The sequence below is a fragment of the Gorilla gorilla genome, chromosome 20 (assembly GCF_029281585.2).
Source record: "Gorilla gorilla gorilla isolate KB3781 chromosome 20, NHGRI_mGorGor1-v2.1_pri, whole genome shotgun sequence".
Classification (NCBI taxonomy): domain Eukaryota; kingdom Metazoa; phylum Chordata; class Mammalia; order Primates; family Hominidae; genus Gorilla; species Gorilla gorilla.
The window spans coordinates 18,227,311-18,253,827 of NC_073244.2; the positions used below are offsets into that span (position 1 = coordinate 18,227,311).

The following is a 26,517-nucleotide window of genomic DNA, read 5'->3' on the forward strand; positions in this document are numbered from 1 at the left end:
TTCCTTCCTATTAAAGAGTTGTTGTTAATTCTAAGTATGTAAAGTTTATCACAGACTGTAGTCTCGTGAATTATTATTTTAACCTGTTGTTCTTTACTCCTTGTTATTTATTCTGGCTGCTCTTTGTATAATTGATTGTGGGATAAGGAGACAGCTATGATAGAATAATAAAATCTAAAATGGGAGATGCCTTTCATGGATTGTGTCATGTCAGTCTGGGTAATGGGAACTAAACTTTTCAGACTTCATTTCTTTCTTTCTTTCTTTCTGAAATAGGGTCTCACTCTGTCACTCAGGCTGGAGTGCAGTGGCACGACTGTGGCTCACTGTTACCTCAAACTCTCGAGCTCAGGTGGCCTTCTGACCTCAGCCTCCCAAATGGCTGGAACTATAGGTATGTGCCACCAAGCCCAGCTAATGTTTTTATTTTTGGTTTTTCATCTTTTTTTTTTTTTTTTGTAGAGATGGTGTCTTGCTATGTTGCCCAGACTGGTCTCAAACTCCTGGCCTCAAGTCACCCTCTAGCCTCAGCCTCTTAAAGCACTAGGATTACAGGCATAAGCCACTGTGCCTGGCCCAGAATTTATTCTTTCATGGTTACCTGTAGACTGCATCAATAGCCTAAATTCCTGGAAGTTTAGAATGCAAAGTGAAGAAGGCATTAGTCAGATTTTGGAGGCATCATACGGAGAGACAGATGCATGTGGGCTGTTTGGACCTGGTCATCTAGCCCATTTTCCTGATTCTTTGCCCTGCCAATCAAGAGTATCCTCAGCTGGGTGTGCTGGCTCACACCTGTAATTCTAGCACTTTGGGAGGCCAAGGTGGGCGGATCACCTGAGGTCAGGAGTTCGAGACCAGCGTGGTCAACATGGTGAAACCCCATCTCTACTAAAAATACAAAAATTAGCTGGGTGTGGTGTCGCGTGCTTATAGTCCCAGCTGAGGCAGGAGAATCGCTTGAGCCAGGGAGGTGAAAGTTGCAGTGAGCCAAGATCATGCCACTGCACTCCAGCCTGGGTGACAGAGTACAGAGTAAGACCCTGTCTCAAAAAAAAAAAAAGAGTATCCTCTAATCCACCACTAGCTACTTCACCTCCATGTTCTCAAAGTTATGGATTTCCATAGATGTTCTTAAAAGCTTCATATCAAAGATTCAGCTGCCATTTGGATATTCCTGAAGGCCCTAATATATCTGCCAAGTAATCAGTTCATATTGTCATTGTTGGGAATAGTCTGATGATCTGACTTGGTTCCTGTACGGTCCAGTTTGTACATAAACATTTTTGTCAATAGGGATAGTGAGTGTTACTGATGCAGGTTGAGAGCTACAATGGCACTATCCAAAAACAAAACAAAAAACCCTACATGGAGCTTGTTCCTCTGCTGCATTATGCAAAGATGGGTCTCACCCCGTTCTTTCATGTGAGAATAAGCACCTTATTCATTATAGAAACATTGCGGGTGTTTCCTGTTACTCATAGCTGAATGCAGTCCCTCAGTTTATTTTGAATTATGTTTGATTACATATGATTACAAACAATATACATGTCCTCCTCAAACAAAAGTTCTCTACACATTTCTTAGAAATATTAACAGTGTGCAAACAACTTGCATACTGTCTGGTGAGTTTTGTATTTATTGAGAATATATATTAAAATATCCCATTCCAATCATGGATCCGATAAACTTTAAGCTATTTGTCCAACATTGTGAGTCAATATTACTGTGAGCTTACAACTTCAGGCCTTTTTTTCCTCATAAATTTTAGTTTTCATGCTTATTTGATTACAACTTTTATGATGATAGTAGTTTTTCATATGCATAATACCAAAAGTCAAATCATGTTGTGAGTGATTTCTTTCCAAGGACTATCAGGGACGTCCCTGTTGTCAAACAGGGTGTAATAAATTGTGGTAATAAATACTACCACAGGCCGGGCACGGTGGCTCACCCTGTAATCCCAGCATTTTGGGAGGCCAATGCGAGTAGATCACTTGAGGCCAGGAATTGGAGACCAGCCTGGACAACATAGCGACACTCTGTCTCTACTAAAAATACAAAAATTAGCCTGGTGTGGTGGTGCACATCTGTAATCCCAGCTACTTGGGAGTGGAGGTTGCAGTGAGCCAAGCACGCCACTGCACTCCAGCCTGGGCAACAGAGTGAGACTCTCTCAAAAAATAAATAATAAATACCACCACAAACCAGTAATGACTGTAAGGTGTATCAATAAGAGGGTATTTAAAAGAATTTATTGCAGGACTTATGCTGCTTTTTGGTTGCTTGATTGCTATTTAAGGAAGCAAAAAATTTCTCTGTATTTGATGTGGTGAAAAGGTGAACTTAATTCTACCCTTGGTAATTCTTTTTATTTTTGAGACGGAGTCTTGCTCTGTCACCCAGGCTGGAGTGCAGTGGTGCAATCTCAGCTCACTGCAAGCTCCGCCTCCCGGGTTCATGCCATTCTCCTGCCTCAGCCTCCCAAGTAGCTGGGACTACAGGCACCCACCACTACGCCTGGCTAATTTTTTGTATTTTTAGTAGACGGGGTTTCACCGTGTTAGCCAGGATGGTCTCGATCTCCTGACCTCGTGATCCACCGGCCTCGGCCTCCCAAAGTGCTGGGATTACAGGCATGAGCAACCGCGCCCGGCCCTAGTAATTTTTTTTTTTCTTTTGTGAGAGAGAGTCTCGCTCTGTCGCCCAGGCTGGAGTGCAGTGGTGCGATCTTGGCTCACTGCAACCTCCACTTCCCTGGTACAAGTGATTCTCCTGCTGCAGCCTCCAGCGACAGTGCCAGACTTCATCTCAAAAAAAACCCAGAAAACAAAAAGACAAAAACCTTTCAGAATACTTCCTGAAGGATCTGCCAGAGCCTGTTTTACAGCTTTTTTTCTGGAGGCGGAGGGGACGTGGTCTTGCTCTGGAGTAGCTTGGATTACAGGTATGTGCCACGACACCTGGCTAATTTTTGTATTTTGAGTCGAGACGGGTTTTGCCATGTTGGCCAGGCTGGTCTCAAACTCCTAGGCTGAAGTGATCGGCCCACCTCGGCCTTCCAAGGTGCTGGGATTACAGGTGTGAGCCACAGCACCCAGCTGAATATACATTTTTTCTAAGGAAGATAAACAACTGAGCAAGGGGACCTGAAAAGATGCTGGACATCATTAAGTAAATGCTAAACAAAAAGGCAAGGAAATACCACTTCAAACCCACTAGGATGGGTAGAATGAAAAAGTGAGATAACACATGTCAAGGATATGGAGAACTTGGAACCCTCATACACTGCTGGTGAGAATGGAAAATAGAGCAGCCGCTTTGCGTTTTTGTTTGTTTTTTAAGTTTTTTAAGAGATGGGGTTTTGCTCTGTAGCCCAGGCTGTCAAGGCTCACTGCACTTTCAAACTTTTGGATTCAAGAAATCCTCCCATCTCAGCCTCCTGAGTAGCTGAGAACACAGGTGTGCACCAACATGCCCAATTAATTTTTCTTTTTTTTTTTTTTGGGATGGGGTTTTGCTCTTTTGTCAGGGCTGGTCATGAACTTCTGGGCTCAAGCTATCCTCCTGCCTTGGCCTCCCAAAATGCTGGGATTACAGGCATGAGCCACCGTGCCCTGCCAGGAGTTTCTTTTTTGAGGTAATGAAAATGTTCTAGGCCGGGCGCGGTGGCTCATGCCTGTAATCCTAGCACTTTGGGAGGCTGAGGCGGGCGGATCACGAGGTCAGGAGATCGAGACCATCCTGGCTAACATGGTGAAACCCGTCTCTACTGAAAATACAAAAAATTAGCTGGGCGTGGTGGCAGGCCCTGTAGTCCCAGCTACTCGGGAAGCTGAGGCAGGAGAGTGGTGTGAACCCGGGAGGCGGAGCTTGCAGTGAGCCGAGATGGCGCCACTGCACTCCAGCCTGGGCGACAGAGCGAGACTCCGTCTCAAAAAAAAAAAAGGAAGACAAGAAAATGTTCTAGGCCAGGTGCGGTGGCTCATGCCTGTAATCCCAGCACTTTGGGAGACTGAGGCAGGTGGATCACTTGAAGTCAGGAGTTCAAGACCAGCCTGGCCAGCATGGTGAAACCCCGTCTCCACTAAAAATACAAAAATCAGCCGAGCACGGTGGCGCTCGCCTATAATCCCAGCTACTCTGGAGGCTGAGTCAGGAGAATCGCTTGAACGCCGGAATCGGAGGTTGTAGTGACCCGAGATTGCGCCATTGCATTCTGCACTCCAGCCTGGGCGACAGAGTGAGACTCCATCTCAAAAAAAAAAAAAAAAAAAAAGAAAATGTTCTATAATTGACTGGTGATTATCTGTTTGCATCTTTGAATATACTTTACTGAATTGTACACTTAAAAGGGAAGCATTGTGTAGTGTGTTTTATTCTGATATAGCTTTTCAAATAAATACATATGACTTCAGATTTTTGATTAATCTGTTAAGCGTACTAAGAGTTTCCAGATATACCTTAATTTACATCACTTTTTCTTGTTCATTTTTGTATCAGTGAAAATAGGGATTCAGTTACCTTAGGTATATCATAGTCGTTTACATTTCAAAGTTCTCTGCGAACACAATCGGTAACCTATTTAAAATAAATTTTCCTGTAGTGTGAAATGTACACTTCAGAGTTTAATTGAACATATCTCACAGCTGTGGTTAGTCTGATAAGCGTCCTTGCATCCATGCTAGGGATGTGGGGTTCAAAGACATTGTGTGTAAAAGGCTCTGGAGGCCAAGGGATTCTTTATTTAAAGTAAATGTGTGGGGATTGGGGAAGGAATGGGTGGAGGTCTCAATGCCGTTAGCCGTCAATATCAGAATGGAGCTAGACTCATTACACACGGCGAAGTCACTTTTAAGTGTCTGTGTTTGTGAACGGAGCTCACAGTTCCACGAGTGCCCTCTAGACTCAGGCCAAGTCCCTGGCCCCCGGAGGAGTCAGACCCTGTTGTTCCAATCTGGACTTGCCTGGGTGACCCTCTTGCTGTGGACTTGTTCCTTAAAGGGTCACTACATCTCGCAACTGAGGCTGGAATTCGCCGCGCACACTTTTGTCCCCGCGTTCAGAAACAGCTGCGACAGGATGCCAGAGTTCATCGAGAGGCTGGGAACAAGTTCGGCTTCTACTCAACTGCACCTCGCTGGGACTGGTTTCCCCCCGGACTGAAGCAGGGTTGCCCCGGCGACATGACCTTTTGCAGCTCTGTCACTCCATGTGAAGAGGGCGGGGCTTCGTGAACTGTCCAATCAGAGGCGCCACGTGGAAGGTGGGTGGGGCAACGCGGAATAAAAGAGGTGGGCGTCGTACGTCGTTACGCAGCGCGGTTGCTGGGCACCTCGACTATCGCCTACCGTATAGCTCCTGCTACGCGCGTTGTAACAAATGCTGCGTACAGGAGATGAGGGAGGACGGCCAGACACCTGGAAGCCGGAAAATGGTGAGTGTGCGGGGCCGGTGTCCCGAGACCTGAGGAGGGACAGGTTGGAACCGGCCGGAACCGGCTGTGGCGGGACCCGGGGCTCCCCTCGGCGACTTTGGGGTCTGGGACCCGGGTCCCTCTGGCGCAGCTGGGCCCTCAGTGCTCTCGGCCGCAGAGTGGGGCTGGGCTGGCATCCGGGACCCCGGACATCCTGTCCCGTTCCTGCGCGACGCCTGCGGCCCCGGCCTCAGCCTCGGCGCCCTCTCTGGGCAGCTGCACGCCGCAGCCCCGTGTCTCCCCAGATTGCACGGGAGCCCCGGGAGGGTCATGGGGAGGATTCCGACTCGTGTGTGGGGTTCGTGCCTGGGAGGAGCAGTGTTCTGTGTGATCCTCAGTCCCTCCTTTCTCCATAAAGGTCACCCATCTTCCCTTGAGGTTTCCAAATGTGTGGAAAGCAGGGTGTCAAATCCATAATCCTGTCTCCAGACTACCTCTTCCTGGGGCTGGCAGTAAATTCCTAAGTTTGCGGATCCCTTCCCGCATTCCCAAAGTCTAACGCCCCCTCTCTAGTTCACAGCGTCATTGTCAATTGTTTGGCCTCTGGTGCATTTCACACGGACGCCGTGTTTCTCATTTTTCCGAAGAACCAGGGATGACTCGTTTTAACGGTTTTATTTTTTGTTTGCGGATATTTTACATGCGAGGAAGGCAAAGAATACCCACCTGGAATTGTTACATAAATCCTTATGACTCTCCTTCCAGTATCTCTCCTGAGCACAGACACACTGCAGGAACTCTTGGGTTGGGGCTCCTCTTTGGAAACTTCCCTGGGTGACCTGTCTTTTTTAGCAGTTTCAGGTCGGCACTGCCCGTCCTTGACTTTGTATTCTTGAAAAGATTTGACCACTTACTTGTGTGTCATTTTCTTCATGTATCTGAAATGTATATAATCAATAGCTATTAAAAGTATTATAATTTTTTATTTCTAATTTTTGTGGGTACATAGTAGGTGTACATATTTATGGAGTACACGAGATGTTTTGATGCAGGCATGCAACATGAAATAAGCACATCGTGAAGAAAGGGATATCCCCTCAAGCATCTGAGTTGCAAACAATACAGTTACACTCTATAAGTTATTTTAAAATGTACAGTTCTGTGTGGTTTTTTTTCCACTCATTAATTGTCCTCTCCTTTCTCTCAGGCTCCCACTACCTTTCCCAGCTTCTAATAACCACCCTACTCTAAGTCCATGAGTTCAGTTGTTTGATTTTCTTTCTTTTTTTTTTTTTTTTTGAGATGGAGTCTCTCTCTGTCGCCCAGGCTGGAGTCCAGTGGCGCGATCTCGGCTCACTGCAAGCTCCGCCTCCCGCGTTCAAGCCATTCTCCTGCCTCAGCCTCCTGAGTAGCTGGGACTACAGGCACCCGCCACCACGCCCGGCTAACTTTTTTTTGTACTTTTAGTAGAGACGGGGTTTCACCGTGTTAGCCAGGATGGTCTCGATCTCCTGACCTCGTGATCCACCTGCCTTGGCCTCCCAAAGTTTTGGGATTACAGGCGTGAGCCACCGTGGCCGGCTTGTTTGATTTTTATAATAGATCCCACAAATAAGTGAGAAGATGTGATGTTTATCTTTCTGTGCCTGGCTGATTTCACTTAATGATCTCCAATTCCATCCATGTTACAAATGACTGGATTTCATTCTTTTTTTTATGACTGAATAGTACTCCATTGTGTATATGTACCACTTTTTTTTTTTTTTTGGCAGAGTCTCACTCTGTGCACTGGTGTGATTTTGGCTCACTGCAACCTCCGCCTACAGGGTTCAGGCGATTCTTGTGCCTCAGCCTCTCGAGTCACTGGGATTACAGGCATGTGCCTCCACACGGGGCTGATTTTTGTATTTTTAGTAGGGACGGGGTTTCGCCATATTGGCCAGGCTGGTCTCGAACCCCTGATCTCAGGTGATCACCTGCCTCGGCCTCCCAAAGTTGTACCACATTTTAAAAATCCATTCATCTGTTGAGGGACACTTACATTGCTTCCAAATCTTAGCTATTGAAACAGTGCTGCTACAGATACTGGAGTGCAGCCATCCCTTCGATACACTGATTTCCTTTCTTTTGGGTATATTCCCAGCAGTGGGATTGCTGCATGGCATATGGTAGCTCAATTTTTAGTTTTTTGAGGAACCTCCAAACCGTTCTCCATAGTGGTTGTACTAATTTACATTCCCATCAACAGTATACAAAGGTTCCCTTTTCTCCACGTCCTCTCCAGCTTTTGTTATTGCCTGCCTTTTTGACTTAAGCCATTTTAACTGGAGTGAGATGATATCTCATTGTAGTTTTTTTTTTTTTTTTTTTTTTTTTTTTTGTATTTTTAGTAGAGACGGGGTTTCACCGTGTTAGCCAGGATGGTCTCAATCTGCTGACCTCGTGATCTGCCTGTCTTGGCCTCCCAAAGTGCTGGGATTACAGGCGTGCGCCACCGCGCCCAGCCTCATTGTAGTTTTGATTTGCATTTCTCTGATGATCACTTTTTCATATAAACACCTTTTTATATGCCTGTTCGCCATTCGTATGTCTTGTTTTGAGAACTGTCTATTCAAATCTTTCATGCATTTTTTGATTGGATTATTAGACTTTTTTTCCTGTAGAGTTTGAGCTCCTTATATATTCTGGTTATATTAATCCCTTGACAGATGGGTAGTTTGCAAATATTTTCTCCCATTCTTTGCGTTGTGTCCACTTTGTTGATTGTATCCTTTGCTGTGCGGAAGCTTTTTAATTTGATGTGATCCCATTTGTCCATTTTTGCTTTGCTTGCCTGTGCTTGTTGGGTATTGCTCAAGAAATTTTTGCCTGGACCAGCGTCCTGGAGATTTTCCACAATGTTTTCTTGTAGCAGTTTCCTGATTTGAGGTCTTCGATTTAAGTCTTTAATCCATTTTGATCTGGTTTTTGTATTTGGCAAGAGATAAAGATCTAGTTTCATTCTTTTGCATATGGATATCCAGTTCCCAGTACCATTTATTGAAGAAACTGTCTTTTCCCCAGTGTGTATTCTTCACACCTTTGTCGAAAATGAGTTCACTCTAGTTGTGTGGATTTGTTTCTGGGTTCTCCCTTCTGTTCTGTTGCTCTATGTGTATGTCTTTATGCCAGTACCATGCTGTTTTGGTTACTATAGCTCTGTAGTATAATTTGAAGTCTGGTAATGTGATTCTTCCAGTTTTGTTCTTTTTGCTTAGGATAGCTTTGGCTATTCTGTGTCTTTTGGGGTTCCATATCAATTTTAGGATTGTTTTTTGTATTTCTGTGAAGAATATCCTTGGTATTTTGATAGGGATTGCATTGAATCTGTAGCTTGCTTTGGGTAAATGGACATTTTAACAATATTGATTCTTACAATCCATAAACATGGAATGTTTTTCCATTTTTTTGGTATCCTCTTCAATTTCCTTCATCAGTGTTTTATAGTTTTCATTATAAAGAGCTCTCACTTCTTTGGTTAATTCCTAGGTATTTAATTTTATGTGTGGCTATTATAAATGGGATTACTTTTTAAATGTATTTTTCACATTGTTCACTGTTGGCATATAGAAATGCTACCGATTTTTGTATGTTGATTTTGTATCCTGCAACTTTACTGAACTCGTTTATTCTTACAGTTTTCCTGTAGAGTCTTTAGGTTTTTACAAATATTAAGATTATGTCATCAAAAGTATAAAAAATTTTAAAGAGGCAAGAAAGAGGTGAATTTCATAAAAAATAAAACACTTCAGTATTACATTGAAATTGGTGAACATTTTTTTCTTTTTTTCTTCGCCTTAGGTTGTGTAGTAAGTTTCTGAGGTCTGTTCTTTTTTGTGTGGTGATTTCAAATGGAATTTCAGAGCATAGCCATACAACACCTAGAAGTATCCAAATATGATTATGAGAACATTTATTGCCATAGAAATAATAACTGAAATTTCTTTTTTTTTTTTTTTTTTGAGACGGAATCTTGCTCTGTCACCAGGCAGTGGTGCAATCTTGGCTCACTGCAACTTCTGCCTCCCGGGTTCAAGTGATTCTCCTGCCTCAGCCTCCTGAGTAGCTGGGACTACAGGCGCCACCACCATTCCCGGCTAATTTTTGTACTTTTAGTAGAGTCGGGGTTTCACCATGTTTGCTGGGATGGTCTCCATCTCTTGACCTTGTGATCCGCCTGCCTCAGCCTCCCAAAGTGCTAGGATTACAGGCATGAGCCACCATACCCGGCCCAATAACTGACATTTCATTTTCTGCAAACAGTAGACACTTGTGGATTTCAGGGACTAGGGCTGGTTTGCTAAGGTGCCTTACAATTTTCTTAACACTTTACACATCAATACTTGATTTGAGAGATTTTGCAGAATTCTTCAAACATTGGGTTTGTCTCATTTAAAGTATCTGTTTAGGCTGGCTGTGTTGGCTCATGTCTAATCCCAGAACTTTGGGTGGCTCATGAGGCAGGAGGATTGCTTGAGTCCAAGAGTTCAAAATCAGCTTGGGCAACATGGCAAAATCCTGTCTTTACAATAAAATAAAAATACAATATCAGTGGTGGTCCAAAGTAACATCACTGCCCAAGCTAAGGCCACCCTTGAGCCTGCTAAGAGTAGTAATTAAAGGCTCTGTTGGTTCTTCTTGGGGAGCCTTCCTGTTCATACCATTAAGCCCTTTATACCAAGAGAAGCCACAGAGCACTGGAAAGCTGGGGATCCACATGCACATGTTTTGGGTGGAGGGGTTGCTTTCTGAGGTTGTAATTGTGGTTTTCTTGGGCGTGTTTTTTAGACATGAGGTTTGTTTTGAATTCACAATGTTGCCGCATTCAGAGTATAATTCTTACATATTGAGAAAGCATGTGAAGTTCAGGAGTGCTGTCTCCAGGACACAGGGTTAATGAATTTCGGAGGTTATTTTTGGGCCAGAACCTTAAAGTAAATCCAGCTGAGAGTTTCTTCTGCCCAAGAATTGAAGCCTGGGAGAGGAAGTATTTTCACACTGCCAGGGGCCAATTAGGGTGTACGGAGCTCCCAGAGTTCATTCCTGTGGCTACTCAAGTGTCTCTTCCCTTCATCACCAGGGACTATTCCACTCTAGAAGTTACATGTCAGAGGGAGAGCATGGACCTCAAGCATGTTAAGGTGTTTAACCTCTTGAATGTGGGTTTTCCTTGTGAATTGTGGGGAAGCAGCCTGCTTATCTGAGCTAATTAGAATATTTATGTTTCCTTTGGATTATTTTATCTGTTGAGCATTGTGGCCCTTCAACTCTGGTTTCCCTTATTTTATAATTTTATTGCCTGTGTCAGTGTGTAAGATTTTAGTTTCTTTCACTTTGAAAATGAAGGTTGTTAGATATGGTGGGAGTAAGCAAGAAAATTCTGGAACTAAACAAAATGTTTGTTTCTTGAGGCCAGAGAACCTCAAGATACGAGATGAGTATATTTAAGTTCTCAGGTACTTTTTTCATTTTTAGATCAGTTTTTGTATGTGAATGTCCATAAAGAACTTTGAAATTTAAAAGGGTATACAGTTGCTAAGACAAATGAATTCCTGATTCCATTGGTAAGAGGAAAACACAGTTGAATTCTGGTTTTAATTGATGTGAGGAAAACTACTAAAGTTTATATAATCTTTGAAACTCCTGCTATATTTAAATTAGGCCCAAATCCATAATGCATTTTATTTTATTTATTTATTTATTGAGACAGAGTCTCACTCTGTCGCCCAGGCTGGAGTGTAGTGGCACAATGTTGGCTCACTGCAACCTCCCTGTTCAAGTGACTCTCCTGCCTCAGCCTCCCCAGTAGCTGGGATTACAGCCGTGTGCCACCACACCCAGCTAATTTTTGTATTTTTAGTAAAGACAGGGTTTCACCGTGTTGGCCAGGTTGGTCTCAAACTCCTGACCTCAAATGATCTTCCCACCGTGGCCTCCCAAGTTGCTGGGATTACAAGCGTGAATCACCACACCTGGCCCGGAATCCATATTTAATGTTTGCTAACAACCTAAGACTCACCGTTCCCTTTTTCCCTTGTGACCCACACCTGGACAAGCTGATGAGTCTAAGGGCTCCCTTCTCTGTCATAGGCAAGAGATTTAAACCATGTAACCACCTGCCCATACAGGGGATCTTGTGCCCAACTCTACCCCAACCACAGTAAACAACCAGGCCAGCCTCCTTTCTTTGCTCTCTCAGGCCATTTCAGTTATGCTTGATGGGTCTGTCCTGCTCTTCCCAAGATCTCAACAATGTGAGCAATAAGCCTTTTAATACCCCCTCTGTGAGTGCCAGACCATCATCAGTTTTGTCAGAACTACGTCTCTGAAGGTGACCACAATGATTGGTGCCGTGAGCATGTTGTCCAGACACTGATCACCACTTGTGGGTCCTTCATCTCTTTATTATTATTTTTTGAGATGGAGTCTCGCTCTGTTGCCCAGGCTGGAGTGCAGTGGTACGATCTCGGCTCACTGCAACCTCTGCCTCCCGGGTTCAAGCGATTCTCCTGCCTCAGCTTCCTGAGTAGCTGGGACTACAGGCATGTGCCACCACGCCCAGCTAATTTTTTGTATTTTTAGTAGAGACGAGGTTTCACTATGTTAGACAAGATGGTCTCAATTTCCTGACCTCGTGATCTGTCTGCCTTGGCCTCCCAAAGTGCTGGGATTACAGGCATGAGCCACCGCACCTGGCCTTTATTTTTTTAATTATTATTGTTATTATTTTTTGAGACAGAGTCTTGCTGTGTCACCCAGGCTGGAGTGCAGTGGCGTGATCTCAGCTCACTGCAACCTCTGCCTCCCAGGTTCAAGCAATTCTCCTGCCTCAGCCTCCTGAGTAGCTGGGATTACAGGTGTGCATCACCACACCCGAGTTATTTTTGTAGATCTTCTCTTGCTCTGACTTGCTAACCCACTGTCCTGCCTGATGGCCAACATGTCCAGTGAGCTGCTGCTGGCTAGAAAGCTGGTGCTTCGAGTGTGCTGCTCTGTGTTGCATGTTGAGCCCTACCAAGTATGGGTTCTATATTCAACTGACTGAGTCTGCCTTTTTAAAAATAATTCTTTGGCATTTAAGAGTAGGAATATGCTATTGGAACCCTCCTTCAATTGATGCTGGATCTATCTGTGTGTTGAGAGTGAAGCTGTGCCTGATGCTGGGTTGGCCTGGTGTGCAGGGTGCCAGGGTGCGGCGGGAGGGTGGACTATATACACCCTGTACAAGAGGTGCTCCTGAAACAGTAGTCATTTAAAGAGGAGAGAGAAAGGGAGGAAAGGCAGCCATCAGGTGGCGCGCTGAGTCCACACCCCAAAAGGCAAAGGGCTCACCAGGACCTTAAGGACCTCTGCTGCTGCTGCTGCTTCTGCTTCAGGTGCCTTTATCACAACAAATATCCTGACCCTGGGGCATAGACGGCACAATATCCATGATTCCCCAATGGCATAACAAAGGGGTTAGTTTAAACCTGACATAGGCTAGAGATCCTTAAACCCTATGAAGGAACCATTGCCATGGAGGAGGCCCCTAACTCTGATGACACTGAACTGAGCCTCTCTGGAGGAAAAAAAATTGTAACTGTCCCATTAGAGAAAATACCCCTTTTCCTTGAAGTATATCCACTGACCAAAAAGAAAGAAAGAAAAATAAAAACATGGAAGGAAGGGAGGGTGGGATCTCTTGACCTCTTAAACTCTTAGCCTGGGGAACCTAGTGTGACCCCATGTCTCTCTCTTTTTTTTTTTTTTTTTAAACAGGACTAGTAATAAGAGAAACCCTCTTATTTAAACCTCTGTGGTTTACTGATTTACTCTATTAAAGTAACTGTTTTATCATACATATTTTTTATGTTTGTGGTGGGATGCTAAATATTAGGATGGGCATTGCTTTATTTTTTATTTATTTTTTTATTTATTATTTATTTATTTATTTATTTTTTGAGACAGAGTTTCGCTTGTTGCCCAGGCTGGAGTGCAGTGGCACCATCTCGGCTCACTGCAACCTCTGCCTCCTGGGTTCAAGCGATTCTCCTGCCTCATCCTCCCAAGTAGCTGAGATTATAGGTGTGTGTCACCACGCCTAGCTAATTTTTTTGTATTATTAGTAGAGACGGGGTTTCACCATGTTGGCCAGGCTAGTCTTGAACTCCTGACCTCAGGTGATTCACCCGTCTCCTTTCAAAGTGCTGGGATTATGGGTGTGAGCCACTGCACCTGGCCGATTTTTTTTTTTTTTTTTTTTTTTGAGACAGAGTCTCGCTCTGTCTATCTAGCTGGAGTGCAGTGGCACCATCTTAGCTCACTGCAGCCTCCGCCTCCAGGGTTCAAGCAATTCTCCTGCCTTAGCCTCCCGAGTAGCTGGGATTACAGGCGCAGGCCACCATCCCTGGCTAATTTTTGTATTTTTAGTAGAGATGGGGTTTCACTATGTTGGCCAGGCTGGTCTCGAACTCCTGACCTCAAGTGATCTGCCCAGCTTGGCTTCCCAGAGTGCTGAGATTACAGGCGTGAGCCACTGCCCAGCCTGGGCATTGAGATAGGTCATATGCATAGGGCTCATATATGAGGTAAACAGTTTTTTCACAGAAGATGCATTAGTTGATCATACCAAAATCGGGAGTATGATACCTGAATTCATAAGAATAAAATTGTTAATAGAAGCGTTTTAATAACAAAATTGTGTATATTTCCTTTTGTTGTTGTTTTTCGTTTTTGTTTTGAGATGGAGTCTCGCTCTGTTGCCCAGGCTGGAGTACAGTGGTGCAATCTCAGCTCACTGCAACCTCGGAGCCTCCTGGGTTCAAGCGATTCTCCTGCCTCAGCCTCTCGGATAGCTGGAACTACAAGTGCATGCCACTACGCCTGGCTAATTTTTATATTTTTAGTAGTGATGAGGTTTCTCCATTTTGGCCAGGCTGGTCTTGAACTCCTGGCCTCAAGTGATCTGCCCACCTCGGTCTCCCAAAGTGCTGGGATTACAGGTGAGAGCCACCATGCCTGACCATGTGTATATTTCTAGCGTGAAGATAGTTAATGTTCCTAGGACAATAGTAGCAGTTAGGGCATTTATTATAATAGTGTATTCTGCTATGAAAAATAGGGATAGTAGACACTGAAGGCCAAGACTAGTTCTGATTTGTTTTGTGTTAAGTCAAATGGGGCTCAGTTAGTTTCTGCTAGCATTGAAATGAATCCTACTATGGCCAGGGGTCATGTTGGTAGAATTAATTATCCAAATTCTTGTGTGATGATAAGAGTTGATAAAGTGACCTGCTTATCAAGAAAACTGTTAGGAGAATAATGGCTAAGTCAACTTCTGTGGGATTGTCTGGGCTACTGCTCAGATTGTGCCAATTAGTGCATATATTGAATTGGATGCTCATCCTGATGATAAAATAGGGTAGATGTGGGAGGCAGAGGTCTCAATGAGCCGAGGTCATGCCACTGCACTCCAGCGTGGATGACACAGCGAGACTCCGTCTCCAAAAAAAAAAGGGGGGGTGGTAGCTGGCTAAACTTGATGTGGCTAGAATAAATAATACTCCTATATTTATATTAGGAAATGGGGTATTAAGAAGTGGGGTGTAGAGAGAGGGATTCATATGCAAGGGTTAGGACGAGGTAGGTGTGATGGTGTAAAGGAGGATGGATGGCACTAGTGATTGTGGTGGTTCTTTTCTTTCTTTGTTTCTTTCTCCTTTTCTTTCTTTTTTCTTCTCTCTCTCTCTCTTTTCTCTCTTTCATATCTCTTTCATTTTGAGATGGAGTCTTGCTCTGTCTCCCAGGCTGGAGTGTAATGATGCGATCTCGGCTCACTGCAACCTCTGCCTCCCAGGTTAAAGCGATTCTCCTGCCTCAGCCTCCCGAGTAGCTGGGACTACAGGCGTGCACCCCCTCGCCTGGCTAATTTTGTATTTTTAGTAGAGACGGGGTTTCTCCATGTTGGTCAGGCTGGTCTCGATCTCTTGACCTTGTGATCTGCCCACCTCAGCCTCCCAAAGTGCTGGGATTACAGGCATGAGCCACTGTGCCTGGCTATAAGAATTTACAAAACAAAAATGTTATGTCTGCTTGGCCTTGAGGCCTGTACAAGATAGATTCTGAATTAATTTTGACATCTGCTCTAATGCATTAGTTGATAACCCTTTATGGGATTAATCAATACTAGGACTCAAATTATAGTTATACCTGGGTATCCCACTAAATTTAAGCAAGATACCCCTGATAATCTTATAAGTTACTGAATATAAAGTGGAGCACAAATTAGATATTCCTCACTTTAACCAACAGAAAAGTTTTTTTCATGCCTAAATTCTCAATTCCCCATTGTCATAGCACTTATTGCCCTAAAATATTCCATAGTGAGAGAAGGTCTGAACCAATGAGTCATGAATTTAAATGGTCTTTTAAATTAAACTTTTTTTTTTTTTTGAGACGGAGTCTTGCTCTGTTGCCCAGGCTGCAGTGCAGTGGTGCCATCTCGGCTCACCGCAACCTCCGCCTCCCAGGTTCAGGCAATTCTCCTACCTCAGCCTCCTGAGTAGCTGGGATTACAGGCACCCGCCACCACGCTCAGCTAATTTTTGTATTTTTAGTAGAGACAGGGTTTCACCATGTTGGTCAGGCTGGTCTCAAACCCCTGACCTCGTGATCCACCCGCCTCGGCCTCCCAAAGTGCTGGGATTACAGGCATGAGCCACCGCGCCCGGCCTAAACTTCTTTATTTATTTTTATATTTTGTAGAGACAGAATCTCACTATGTTGCCCAGAGTAGTCTTTTTGTTTGTTTGTTTGTTTGTTTGTTTGAGAGAGTGTCTCGCTCTGTCGCCCAGGCTGGAGTGCAGTGGAGCAGTCATGGCTCACTGCAGCCTTGACCTACTGGGCTCAAGCAATCCTCCCGTCTCAGCCTCCCAAGTAGCTGGGACTACAAGCACGCACCACCATGCCCAACTCACTTTTATATATTTTGTAGAGACAGAATTTTGCCATGTTGTCCAGGCTGACAAGTGGGCATTTCTTTTTTTCTTCTTCTTCTTTTTTTTTTTTTAAATAACTTTTATTTTAGGTTTGGGGGTACATGTGAAGGTTTGTTACATTGGTGAACTTGTGTCATGGGGGTTTGTTGTACAGATTATTTCATCACCCAGATACTAAGCCCAGTATCCAATAGTTATGTTTTCTGCTCCTCTCCCTCCTCCCACCCTCCACTGTCAAGTAGACCCCATCGTGTGTTGTTTCCTTCTTTGTGTTCATCAGTTCTCATCATTTAGCTCCCTCTTATAAGTGAGAACGTGTGGTATTTGTTTTTCTGTTCCTGCATTAGTTTGCTAAGGATAATAGCCTCCAGCTCCATTCATGTTCCTGCAAAAGACATGATCTTGTTCTTTTTTTATAGCTGCATAGTATTCCATGGTGTATGTGTACCACATTTTCTTTGTCCAATCTGTCATTGATGGGCATTTAGGTTGATTCCATGTCTGTGCTATTGTGAATAGTGCAAGCTGGCATTTCTAAAGGTAAGCAGTCTTAGGAGTGTTATATGAACTTCTGTCTGCACACTAGGTAGTAGGACTTTGTGATGACAAGGTCTGCAGGTGCATTGTAGGAGAGGACTTGGGTGCTTCCAGTTTTTCATTGTGTGTGTTTTGTTTTGTTTTTTTGCTTTGTTTTTGTTTGTTTTGTGACAGGGTCTTACTGTGTTGCCCAGGCTGGTCTCAAACTCGTGGCTCTAGTGATTCTCTGCCTCAGCCTCCTGAGTAGTCACTGTGTTTTTATTCATTAAAATCTTGTCTAGATTCAACTGTTTGCTTCATAGACTGTTACGTAATATGGTAGGTAATATGAGAAGAGAGAAAAGAGTTTTTCTCACAAGGAGCTGAAGCATCTTATTGCTTCTTTAGTGTACCATTTCTGTCATTTCACCAAGGTGCCTTCTACCCTGTCATTAGCAGTAAGATGTGAAGTGATCACAGTAAAAATGTAGAAATAATTTCCATGTCTCCATGATGCTGGTGAATTTATGAGTGGCTGTGGGCAGAGAATGTGTTCTGATGACATAGTAATAAAATAAATATTTTGGGATCACAGAGTCATGTGATTATCTTACAAATTGATTATAGATCCCCAGCCCTGTCAGTCTCACTCATTTTCCTCTACACATATGTGGGATGTTTTAGGACTCAGCGGCCTTTGAGGATGTGGCAGTGAACTTCACCCAGGAGGAGTGGGCTTTGCTGGATCCTTGGCAGAAAAAACTCTACAGAGATGTGATGCTGGAAACCTATAGGAACCTGGCTTCAGTAGGTAATGACGACAACATTCCTTCACTTAGAGAACAAGTTGCCCATCAACGATATTTCAAGACCTGGCATGTGGAAAGGGAATACTTAGTAAATAAACCAAGCATGGTGACAGCTAATTAGATCTAGAATCTAATCGTTTTTCTGTAATTAATAATGATTTCTGATGATTTTTCTGGGTCTGCATTATAGGGAAAAAATGTGAAGAGCATAACATTGAAGATCAGTCCAAAAACCAAGAAAGAAGTCTAAGGTGAGTGGCACTAATAAGAGCTCCATGAGAGAGACTTAATATGTCATGAAGTTTTAAAAACAAGCAAAGAAAACAAATAAGCTCACCTTCAAATGTGGCTTATTCTTGGAAAATTTTTACCCAAAGTGTTTACTTAAATATGACATAGATATTCAGTGTTTGAAAAGTAGTTCATTTGATAGCAATATTAAGAAACTCCATTTATGAATATTACTGTTTTGATATTACCTGTGGTTGAGCCCTCTTCCAGAACATTCAGTCTATTCATCTTCAAACAATTCAGGCAGGACTGAAGTTTTAATTTCTGAAAATGGTAAAAAATGTAATTCCTTTACCTATTAATAAATATAAAATCTTTACTAAAGAAATCATTATCATTTCTTACAAAAGTCATGTATTGTAGACAGACTGTGTGTGAAAATAGATGGATTAGCTAATCAAAGTGAAGAAAACTTCAGCCAGATCTAAATTTTAATCTGAGTATGAAAACTCCTCCTGGAGTAAATCCATGTGAATGCAGTGTGTGTGGAAAAGTCTTCATTTGTCATTCATCCCTTAATAGGCACATCAGATCTCACACTGGACACAAACCATATGAGTGTCAAGATTACGAAGAAAAGCCATATAGATGTAAGGAATGTGGGAAGGCCTTCAGTTATTTCCAGTCATTTAAAAAACATGAAAGAAATCACAGTGAAGAGAAACCCTATAAATGTAAACAATGTGGGAAACCCTTCAGTTATCATCAATCTGTTCTTCGACATGAAAGGACTCACACTGGAGAAAAGCCCTATGAATGTAAAAAATGTGGAAAAACCTTCAGTACTCTTACAGGTTTCCAAATACATGAAAGAACTCACACTGGAGAGAAACCCTATGAATGTAAGGAATGTGGAAAAGCCTTTATTTACCTTGCAAGCTTTCAAAGACACATGATAATGCACACTGGAGATGGACCTTATAAATGGAAGGAGTGTGGAAAAGCATTCAGTTGTCCTAGTTCATTTCAAGTACATGAACGAATTCACACTAGAGAAAAACCATATGAATGTAAACAATGTGGTAAAGCCTTCAGTTGGCTTGGTTCCTTTCGAGTACATGAAAGAACTCACACTGGAGAGAAACCCTGTGAATGTAAGGAATGTGGGAAAGCCTTCATTTATCGAACTACGTTAAAAGGACACATGAGTATTCACACTGGAGAGAAACCTTATAAATGTGAACAATGTGAGAAAGCCTTCCTTTCTCTTGCAAGCTTTCAAATGCACATGATAATGCATACTGGAGATGCACCTTATAAATGTAACGAATGTGGGAAAGCATTCAGTTGTCTTAATTCATTTCAAATCCACGAAAGGACTCACACTGGAGAGAAACCGTATGAATGTAAACAATGTGGTAAAGCCTTCAGTTATTCCAGTTCCTTTAGAATACATGAAAGAAGTCATAGTGGAGAGAAACCCCACGTATGTAAACGATGTGGTAAAGCCTTCATTTGGCACAATTCCTTTTGAATACATGAAAGAACCCACACTGGAGAGAAACCCCTATGTATGCAAGCAGTGTGGCAAAGCTTTCATTTATTGTACAACTTTTCAAGGACACATGAGAATGCACACTGGAGAGAAGCCCTATAAGTGTAAAGAATGTGGAAAAGCCTTCAGTCATCCCAGTTCATTTAGAAGCCATGAAAAAATACACCCTGGCAGAAAACTTCTTGAATGTAAGTAAAGTGGGAGTTTTCAACTTGCCCACCTCCTTACAAAAACATGCAATAAGAATGTGCTAGATATAAAGCTTACAAATGTGAGAAATACAGGAAGTTTTTCAATTTTAACAAATACTTTCAAAGTCATGTGAAAATTCTCACTAGAAAGAAATCCAATAAAGGCAAGTTGAGGCATACCTGTTTGTTATTCAGGAATTCGCTATAAGGTTATACTGGGGGAGGGGGTGCCATGTTTAAATTCAATGGTATCTTAAGGTAAAACTGTAATTTAAGCCCCAGTATTGATTAAGGACATGGAAATTTGCCAACTGATGCATTTCAATGGATGTTGAAGTTAATTCGGAGCCTGTTTTGTAGAGGTGTGAAACCCAATCAGCACCCATTTATTTTTTTGCTGTTATTTTAATAAACTTTGGATTTCTAATTTGATCAAATTATGGACCTTTGTCTCAATTTTTTTCTTTTTTCTTTTGGTGATTGCAGGGTGAGGGAGAGGGGTGTTCTGTGTACCCTACTTATATTTATATCCTTCATTCTCTAGAGAGCCTCAAATCAGTGTCATCATGGTTATGGGCCTCCCTCATGGCAGTGGTTGCTTTAGAGGGTTTCAGGACTGTGGGCTTACGTCTGATTTAAATTAAGGGTATCTCTCTGAAGTCTCTATTCTATTCCTTTGCTCTATTTTTTTTTTTCTTTCTTTCTTGAGACGGAGTCTCGCACTGTCACCCAGGCTGGAGTGCAGTGGCGCGATCTTGGCTCACTGCAACCTCTGCCTCCCAGGTTCAAGCGATTCTCCTTGCCTCAGCCTGAGATTACAGGTGCCCGCCACCACGCCCGGCTAATTTTTTTGCAGTTTTAATAGAGACGGGGTTTCACTATGTTGGCCAGGCTGGTCTTGAACTCCTGACCTAATGATCCGCCCACCTTGGCCTCCCAAAGTGATGGGATTACAGGCATGAGCCACCACACCCAGCCTCCATTGCTCTATATATCTGCCTTTATGTCATGTCAACACCACACTATTTTGATTACTGAAACTTAGAGTAAGTTTTGAAACTAGGAAGAGTGAGGCTTCCAGCTTTGTTGTTCTCTTTTTCTTTTCTTTTCTTTTTTTTTTTTTTTTTTTTTTTGAGACAGAGTTTTGCTCTTGTTACACAGGCTGGACTGCAGTGGTGTGATCTCGGGTCACTGCAACCTCCGCCTCCCAGGTTCAATCTATTCTCCTGCCTTAGCCTCCTGAGTAGCTGGGATTACAGGCATGTGCCACCACACCCAGCTAATTTTGTGTGTGTGCAATGGCTCGATCTTGGCTCACTGCAACCTCCGCCTCCCTGGTTCAAGTGATTCTCCTGCCTCAGCCTCCTGAGTAGCTGGGATTACAAGCATGGGCCACCATGCCTGGCTTATTTTTTTGTATTTTTAGTAGAGACGGGGTTTCTCCTTGTTGGTAAGGCTGGTCTCGAACTCCCGATGTCAGGTGATCTGCCTGCCTCAGCCTCCCAAAGTGCTGGGATTACAGGCATGAGCCTCCGTGCCCAGCCAAAACTTAGAGTAAGTTTTGAAACTAGGAAGAGTGAGGCTTCCAACTTTGTTGTTTTTCTTTTTTTTTTTTTCTTTTTTTTTTTGAGACGGAGTTTTGCTCTTGTTGCACACGCTGGAGTGCAGTGGTGTGATCTCGGGTCACTGCAACCTCCGCCTCCCAGGTTCAATCGATTCTCCTGCCTCAGCCTCCTGAGTAGCTGGGATTACAGGCATATGCCACCACACCCAGCTAATTTTTTGTGTTTTTAGTAGAGACGAGGTTTCATCATGTTGGCCAGGCTGGTCTCGAACTCCTGACCTCAGGTGATCCACCCACCTTGGCTTCCCAAAGTCCAGGGATTACAGGCGTGAGTCACCATGTCCAGCCTGTTGTTCTTTTTCAAGGTTGTTTTGGCTATTTGGGGTCCTTTGAGATTCCCTGTGAATTTTAGGATGAGTGTTTCTGTTTCCAGAAAAAATGTCATGGGCCTTTTGATAATGATTGCTTTGAATTTGTAGAGCATTTGCAGTAATATATTGACACCTTAACAAAATTAAGTCTTTTAAACTATGAACACAGAATGTCTTTCCATTTATTTATAGCTTTAATTTCTTTCAGTAACGTTTTATAGTTTTCAGTATATAAGTCTTTTGCTTTTTTGGTTAATTTTTTGTCATGGCGTTTTGCTGCGTTGTCCAGGTTGGTCTCAAACTCCTGGGCTCAAGCTGTTCTCCCATCTTAGGATCTTCAGTAGCTGGGACTGCATGTCTGTGTCACCATAGCTAGCTGTTTTTTTGTTTTTGTTTTTGTTTTGAGACAGGGTCTCATTCTGTCACCAGGTGGTAGTGCAGTGGTGAAATCATGGCTCACTGCAGTCTCAACCTCCTGGGCTTAAGTGGTCCTCCCATCTCAGCCTCCCGGTAGCTGGGAGTACAGGCACAGGCCAGCACGTCCAGCCAATTTTTTGATTTTTTTTTTGTAGTATGAGGTCTCACTTTGTTGCTCAGGCTTGTCTTGAACTTCTGGGTTCAAGTGATCCTCCCACCTTGGCCTTCCAAAGTGCTGATTTTGCAGGTGTGAGCCACTGTGCTTGGCCTGTTTTATTCTTTTTGATGTTATTACTAATGTAATTGTTTTCTTAATTTCCTTTTCAGATTATTAACTGTTAGTGTATTGAAATGTAATTTTAGGCTGAGTGTGGTAGCTCACACCTGTAGTTCCAGCACTTTGGGAGGCTGCGGCGGGTGGATCATGAGGTCAGGGGTTTGAGACCAGCCTGACCAACATGGTGAAACCCCGTCTCTACTAAAAAATATAAAAATTATCCGGGCCTGGTGGTGGGCAGCTATAATCCCAGCTACTCAGGAGGCTGAGGCAGGAGAATCGCTTGAACCTGGGAGGTGGAGGTTGCAGTGAGCCAAGATCGCACCATTGCACTCCAGCCTGGGCAACAGAGCAAGACTCCGTCTCAAAAAAAAAATGTAATTTTAAATGTTAATTTTGTACCCTGCAACTTAGCTGAATTCATTTATGAGTTCAGTTTTTGTGTACATATATGTGTATGTAATCTTTAGGATTTTCTACATGTAGGATTATGTCATCTGCCAACATAATTTTATTTCTCCCTTGCCCATTTGGATGCCTTTTCTTTTTCTTTCTTTTTTTTTTTCTGAGACAGAGTCTCACTGAGCCACCCAGGCTGGAGTGCAGTGGTGCAATCTTGGGTCACTGCAACCACTGTCTCCTGGGTTCAAGCAATTCTCCCATCTCAGCCTCCCGAGTACCTGGGATTACAGGCATCCGCCATCATGCCCAGGTAATTTTTGTATTTTAGTAGAGACAGGTTTTCATCATGTTGGACAGGCTGATCTTGAACTCCTGGCCTCAGGTGATCCACCCGCCTTGGCCTCCTAAAGTGCTAGGATTACAGGCGTGAACCACTGCGCCCAGCTGGATGCCTTTTCTTTTTCTTACCTAATTACTCTGACTAGCTCTTCCAGTACTATATTGAATGGAAGTGGTGAAAGCAGTTATCCTATCTTGTTTCTGATCTTAGGGGAAAAGATCACCATTTTTGTATTTCACCATTAAGTATGATAGTCTTGTAGATTCTTCATATATGGCCTATTACATTGACCTAGTTTCCTCCCATTCCTAGTTTGTTGTTTATCATCAACGGGTCTTGAATTTTGTCAGATGCCTTTTCTGTATCAATTGAGATTACTGTGATTTTTCCATCATTCGGCTAATGTGGTATATTATATTGACTGATTTTCATAGGATGCACTGTTTGCATTCTGGAGATAAATCTCACTTGATCATGGTTTAGAAGTTTTTAAAAAATACAGATGGAGTCTTGCTCTGTTGCCCAGGCTGGAGTGCAGTGACATGATCATAACTCACTGTAGTCTCCAAACTCCTGGGCTCAAGCAATCCTCCCACCTCAGCTTCCCAAGTAGCTGGGACTACAGGTGCAAGCCACCACACCTGGCTAATTTTTGTATATTTTGTAGACACAGGGTCTTGCTATGTTGCTTTTCATATGCCTGTTTGCCATTTGTATGTCTTCTTTTGAGAAATGTCTATTCAAATCTTTTGCCTATTTTTTGACCAGATTATTAGATTTTCTTCCTATAGAGTTGTTTGAGCTCTGTATATATTGTGGTTATTAACCCCTTGTCAGAGAGGTAGTTTGCAAATAAATATTTTCTCCCACTCGGTGGGTTGTATGTTCACTTTATTGATTGTATCTTTTGCTGTGCAGAAGCTTTTGTAACTTGATGTGATACCATTTGTCCATTTTTGCTTTGGTTGCCTGTGCTTGTGGGGTATGCCCAATAAATCTTTGTGTAGACCAGTGTCCTGGAGATTTTGCCCAGTGTTTTCTTGTAGTAGTTTTATAGTTTGAGGTCTTATATCTAAGTCTTTAATCCATTTCAATTTTTGTATATGGTGAGAGGTAGGGATCTAGCTTCATTCTTCTGTACATGGATATCCAGTTTTCCCAGCACCATTTGTTGAAGAGACTGCCTTTCCCCAGTGTATGTTCTTGGCACCTTTGTCAAAAATGAGTTCACTGTAGGTGTATGGATTTATTGTTGGGTTCTCTTCTGTTCCATTGGTCTGTGTGTCTCCTTTCATGCCAGTACCATGCTGTTGTGGTTACTATAGCTCTGTAGTGTAATTTGAAGTCAGGTAATGTGATTCTTCCAGTTTTGTTCTTTTGGTTTAGGATAGTTTTGGCTATTCTGTGTCTTCTATGGTGCCATATAAATTTTAGGGTTTTTTTTTTCTATTTCTGTGAAGAATGTCCTTGGTATTTTGAGAGGGATTGCATTGAATCTGTAGATTGCTTTAGGTAGTATGGACATTTTAACACTATTGATTTGTGTAATCCATGAACATGGAATATCTTTCCATTTTTTGGTGTCCTCTTCAATTTCTTTCCTCAGTGTTTTATAGTTTTCATTATAGAGATCTTTCACTTCTTTGGTTAAGTTGGTTTCTTGGTAAAATTTAATTTTACATGTGGCTGTTGTAAATGGGATTAATTTCTTATTTCTTTTTCACATTGTTCACTGTTGACATAGAAATGCTACTAGTTTTGTATGTTGATTTTGTATCTTGCAACTTTACTGAATTTGTTTTATTCGTTCTAATTGTTTTCTTGTGAATTCTTTAGGTTTTTCCAAATATAATGTCATATAATCAGCAAACAGAGATAATTTGACTTCTTCCTTTCCAATTTGGATGCCCTTTGTATTTTCCTCTTGTCCGATTGCTCTAGCTGGGACTTCTGGTACCATGTTCAATGACAGTGTGACAGTGGGCATCCTTTTTGTGTTCCAGATCTTCGAGAAAACGCTTTCAGTTTTCCCCCATTCAGTATGATACTAGCTATGGGTCTGTCATATATGGTTGTGATTATGTTGAGGTATGTTCCTTCTATACCCACTTTTTTGAGGGTTTTTATTATGAATGGATGTTGAATTTTATCAAATGCTTTTTCAGGATCAGTTGAAATGATTGTATGGTTTTTATCCATCATTCTGGTCATGCAATGTATCACACTGGTTCATCTACATAGGTTGATCCTTGCATCCCAGAGATAAATCCCACTTGGTCATGATGAATGCTCTTTCTGATGTGTTGTTGATTTTGGTTGGTATTTTGTTGAGGATTTTTACATCAATATTCATCAGTGATATTGGCCTATAGTTTTGGTTTTTTTGATGTGCCTTTGGTTTTGTTATGAAGGTAATAGTGGCCTTGTGGACTGAGTTTGGAAGTATTCCCTACTCTGTTTTTTGGAATAGTTTGAGTAGGATTGGCATTAGTTCTTTAAATGTTTGGTAGAATTCAGCAGTGAAGCCATTGGGTTCTGAGTTTTTCTTTACCGGGAGACTTTTTATTATGGCTTCAATCTTGTTACTTGTTATTGGTCTGTTCAGGTTTTGGATTTCTTCCTGATTCAATCTCAGTAGGTTGGTTGTATGTATCTAGGAATTTTTTACATTTTTTCTATTTTTTCCAATTTATTGGCATATAGTTACTCATAGTAGCCACTACTGCTTTGAATTTTTGTAATATCATTTGTCTTCTTTTTCATTTCTAATTTATCTGGATCCTCTTTTTTTCTTATTTAGTCTGGCTAAATGTTTGTCAATTTTGTTTAACTTAAAAAATTGATGTTTTGGCCGGGCACAGTAGCTCATGCCTGCAATCCCAGCACTTTAGGAGGCCGAGGTGGGCGGATCACGAGGTCAGGAGTTCAAGACTAGCCTGGCTAACATGGTGAAACCCTGGCTCTACTGAAAATACAAAAATTAGCTGGGTGTGGTGGCGTGTTCCTGTAATCCCAGCTACTAGGGAGACTGAGGCAGGAGAATTGCTTGAACTGGGACCTTGGAGGCGGAGATTGCAGTGAGCTGAGATCGCACCACTGCACTCCAGCCTGGGCTACAGAGCGAGAGTCCATCTCAAAAAAAAAAAAAAAAAAAAAAAAAAAATTGGTCTTTTGTATTTTCATTTACTTCTGCTCTAATCTTTATTATTTCTTTTCTTCTACCAATTTTGGGTTTGGTTTGCTTTTGTTTTCTAGATCTTCAAGATGCATTGTTAGATTGTTTCAAGTTCTTCCTCTTGTTTTTTTTTTTTTTTTTTGAGATGGAGTCTCACTCTGTCACCAGGCTGGAGTGCAGTGGCAGGATCTCGGCTCACTGCAAGCTCCGCCTCCCGGGTTCATGCCATTCTCCTGCC

At 42.5% G+C, this 26,517-nt stretch overlaps 1 protein-coding gene across 4 annotated transcripts in view; it reads left to right on the forward strand.

Annotated features, from left to right (window-relative positions):
- The first annotated feature begins 3,719 nt into the window (after positions 1–3,719).
- LOC101153837 (zinc finger protein 709-like) overlaps positions 3,720–26,517 on the forward strand; it is a 43,660-nt gene continuing 20,862 nt past the window's right edge. For 2 of the 4 annotated variants that reach the window (XR_008674154.2, XR_008674155.2), the window contains exons 1-4: positions 4,451–5,437; positions 17,632–17,758; positions 17,947–18,007; positions 18,570–19,730. Coding sequence is in view for 2 of the 4 variants with exons in the window: in XM_055371837.2 (XP_055227812.1) it covers positions 5,399–5,437; positions 17,632–17,758; positions 17,947–18,007; positions 18,570–19,521 (1,179 nt within the window). In the remaining 2 variants the exon portion in view is untranslated. Of the gene's footprint in view, positions 5,438–17,631; positions 17,759–17,946; positions 18,008–18,569; positions 20,171–26,517 lie in introns of those variants that run through there. The other 2 variants (XM_055371837.2, XM_063701035.1) reach the window with 2 other exon arrangements.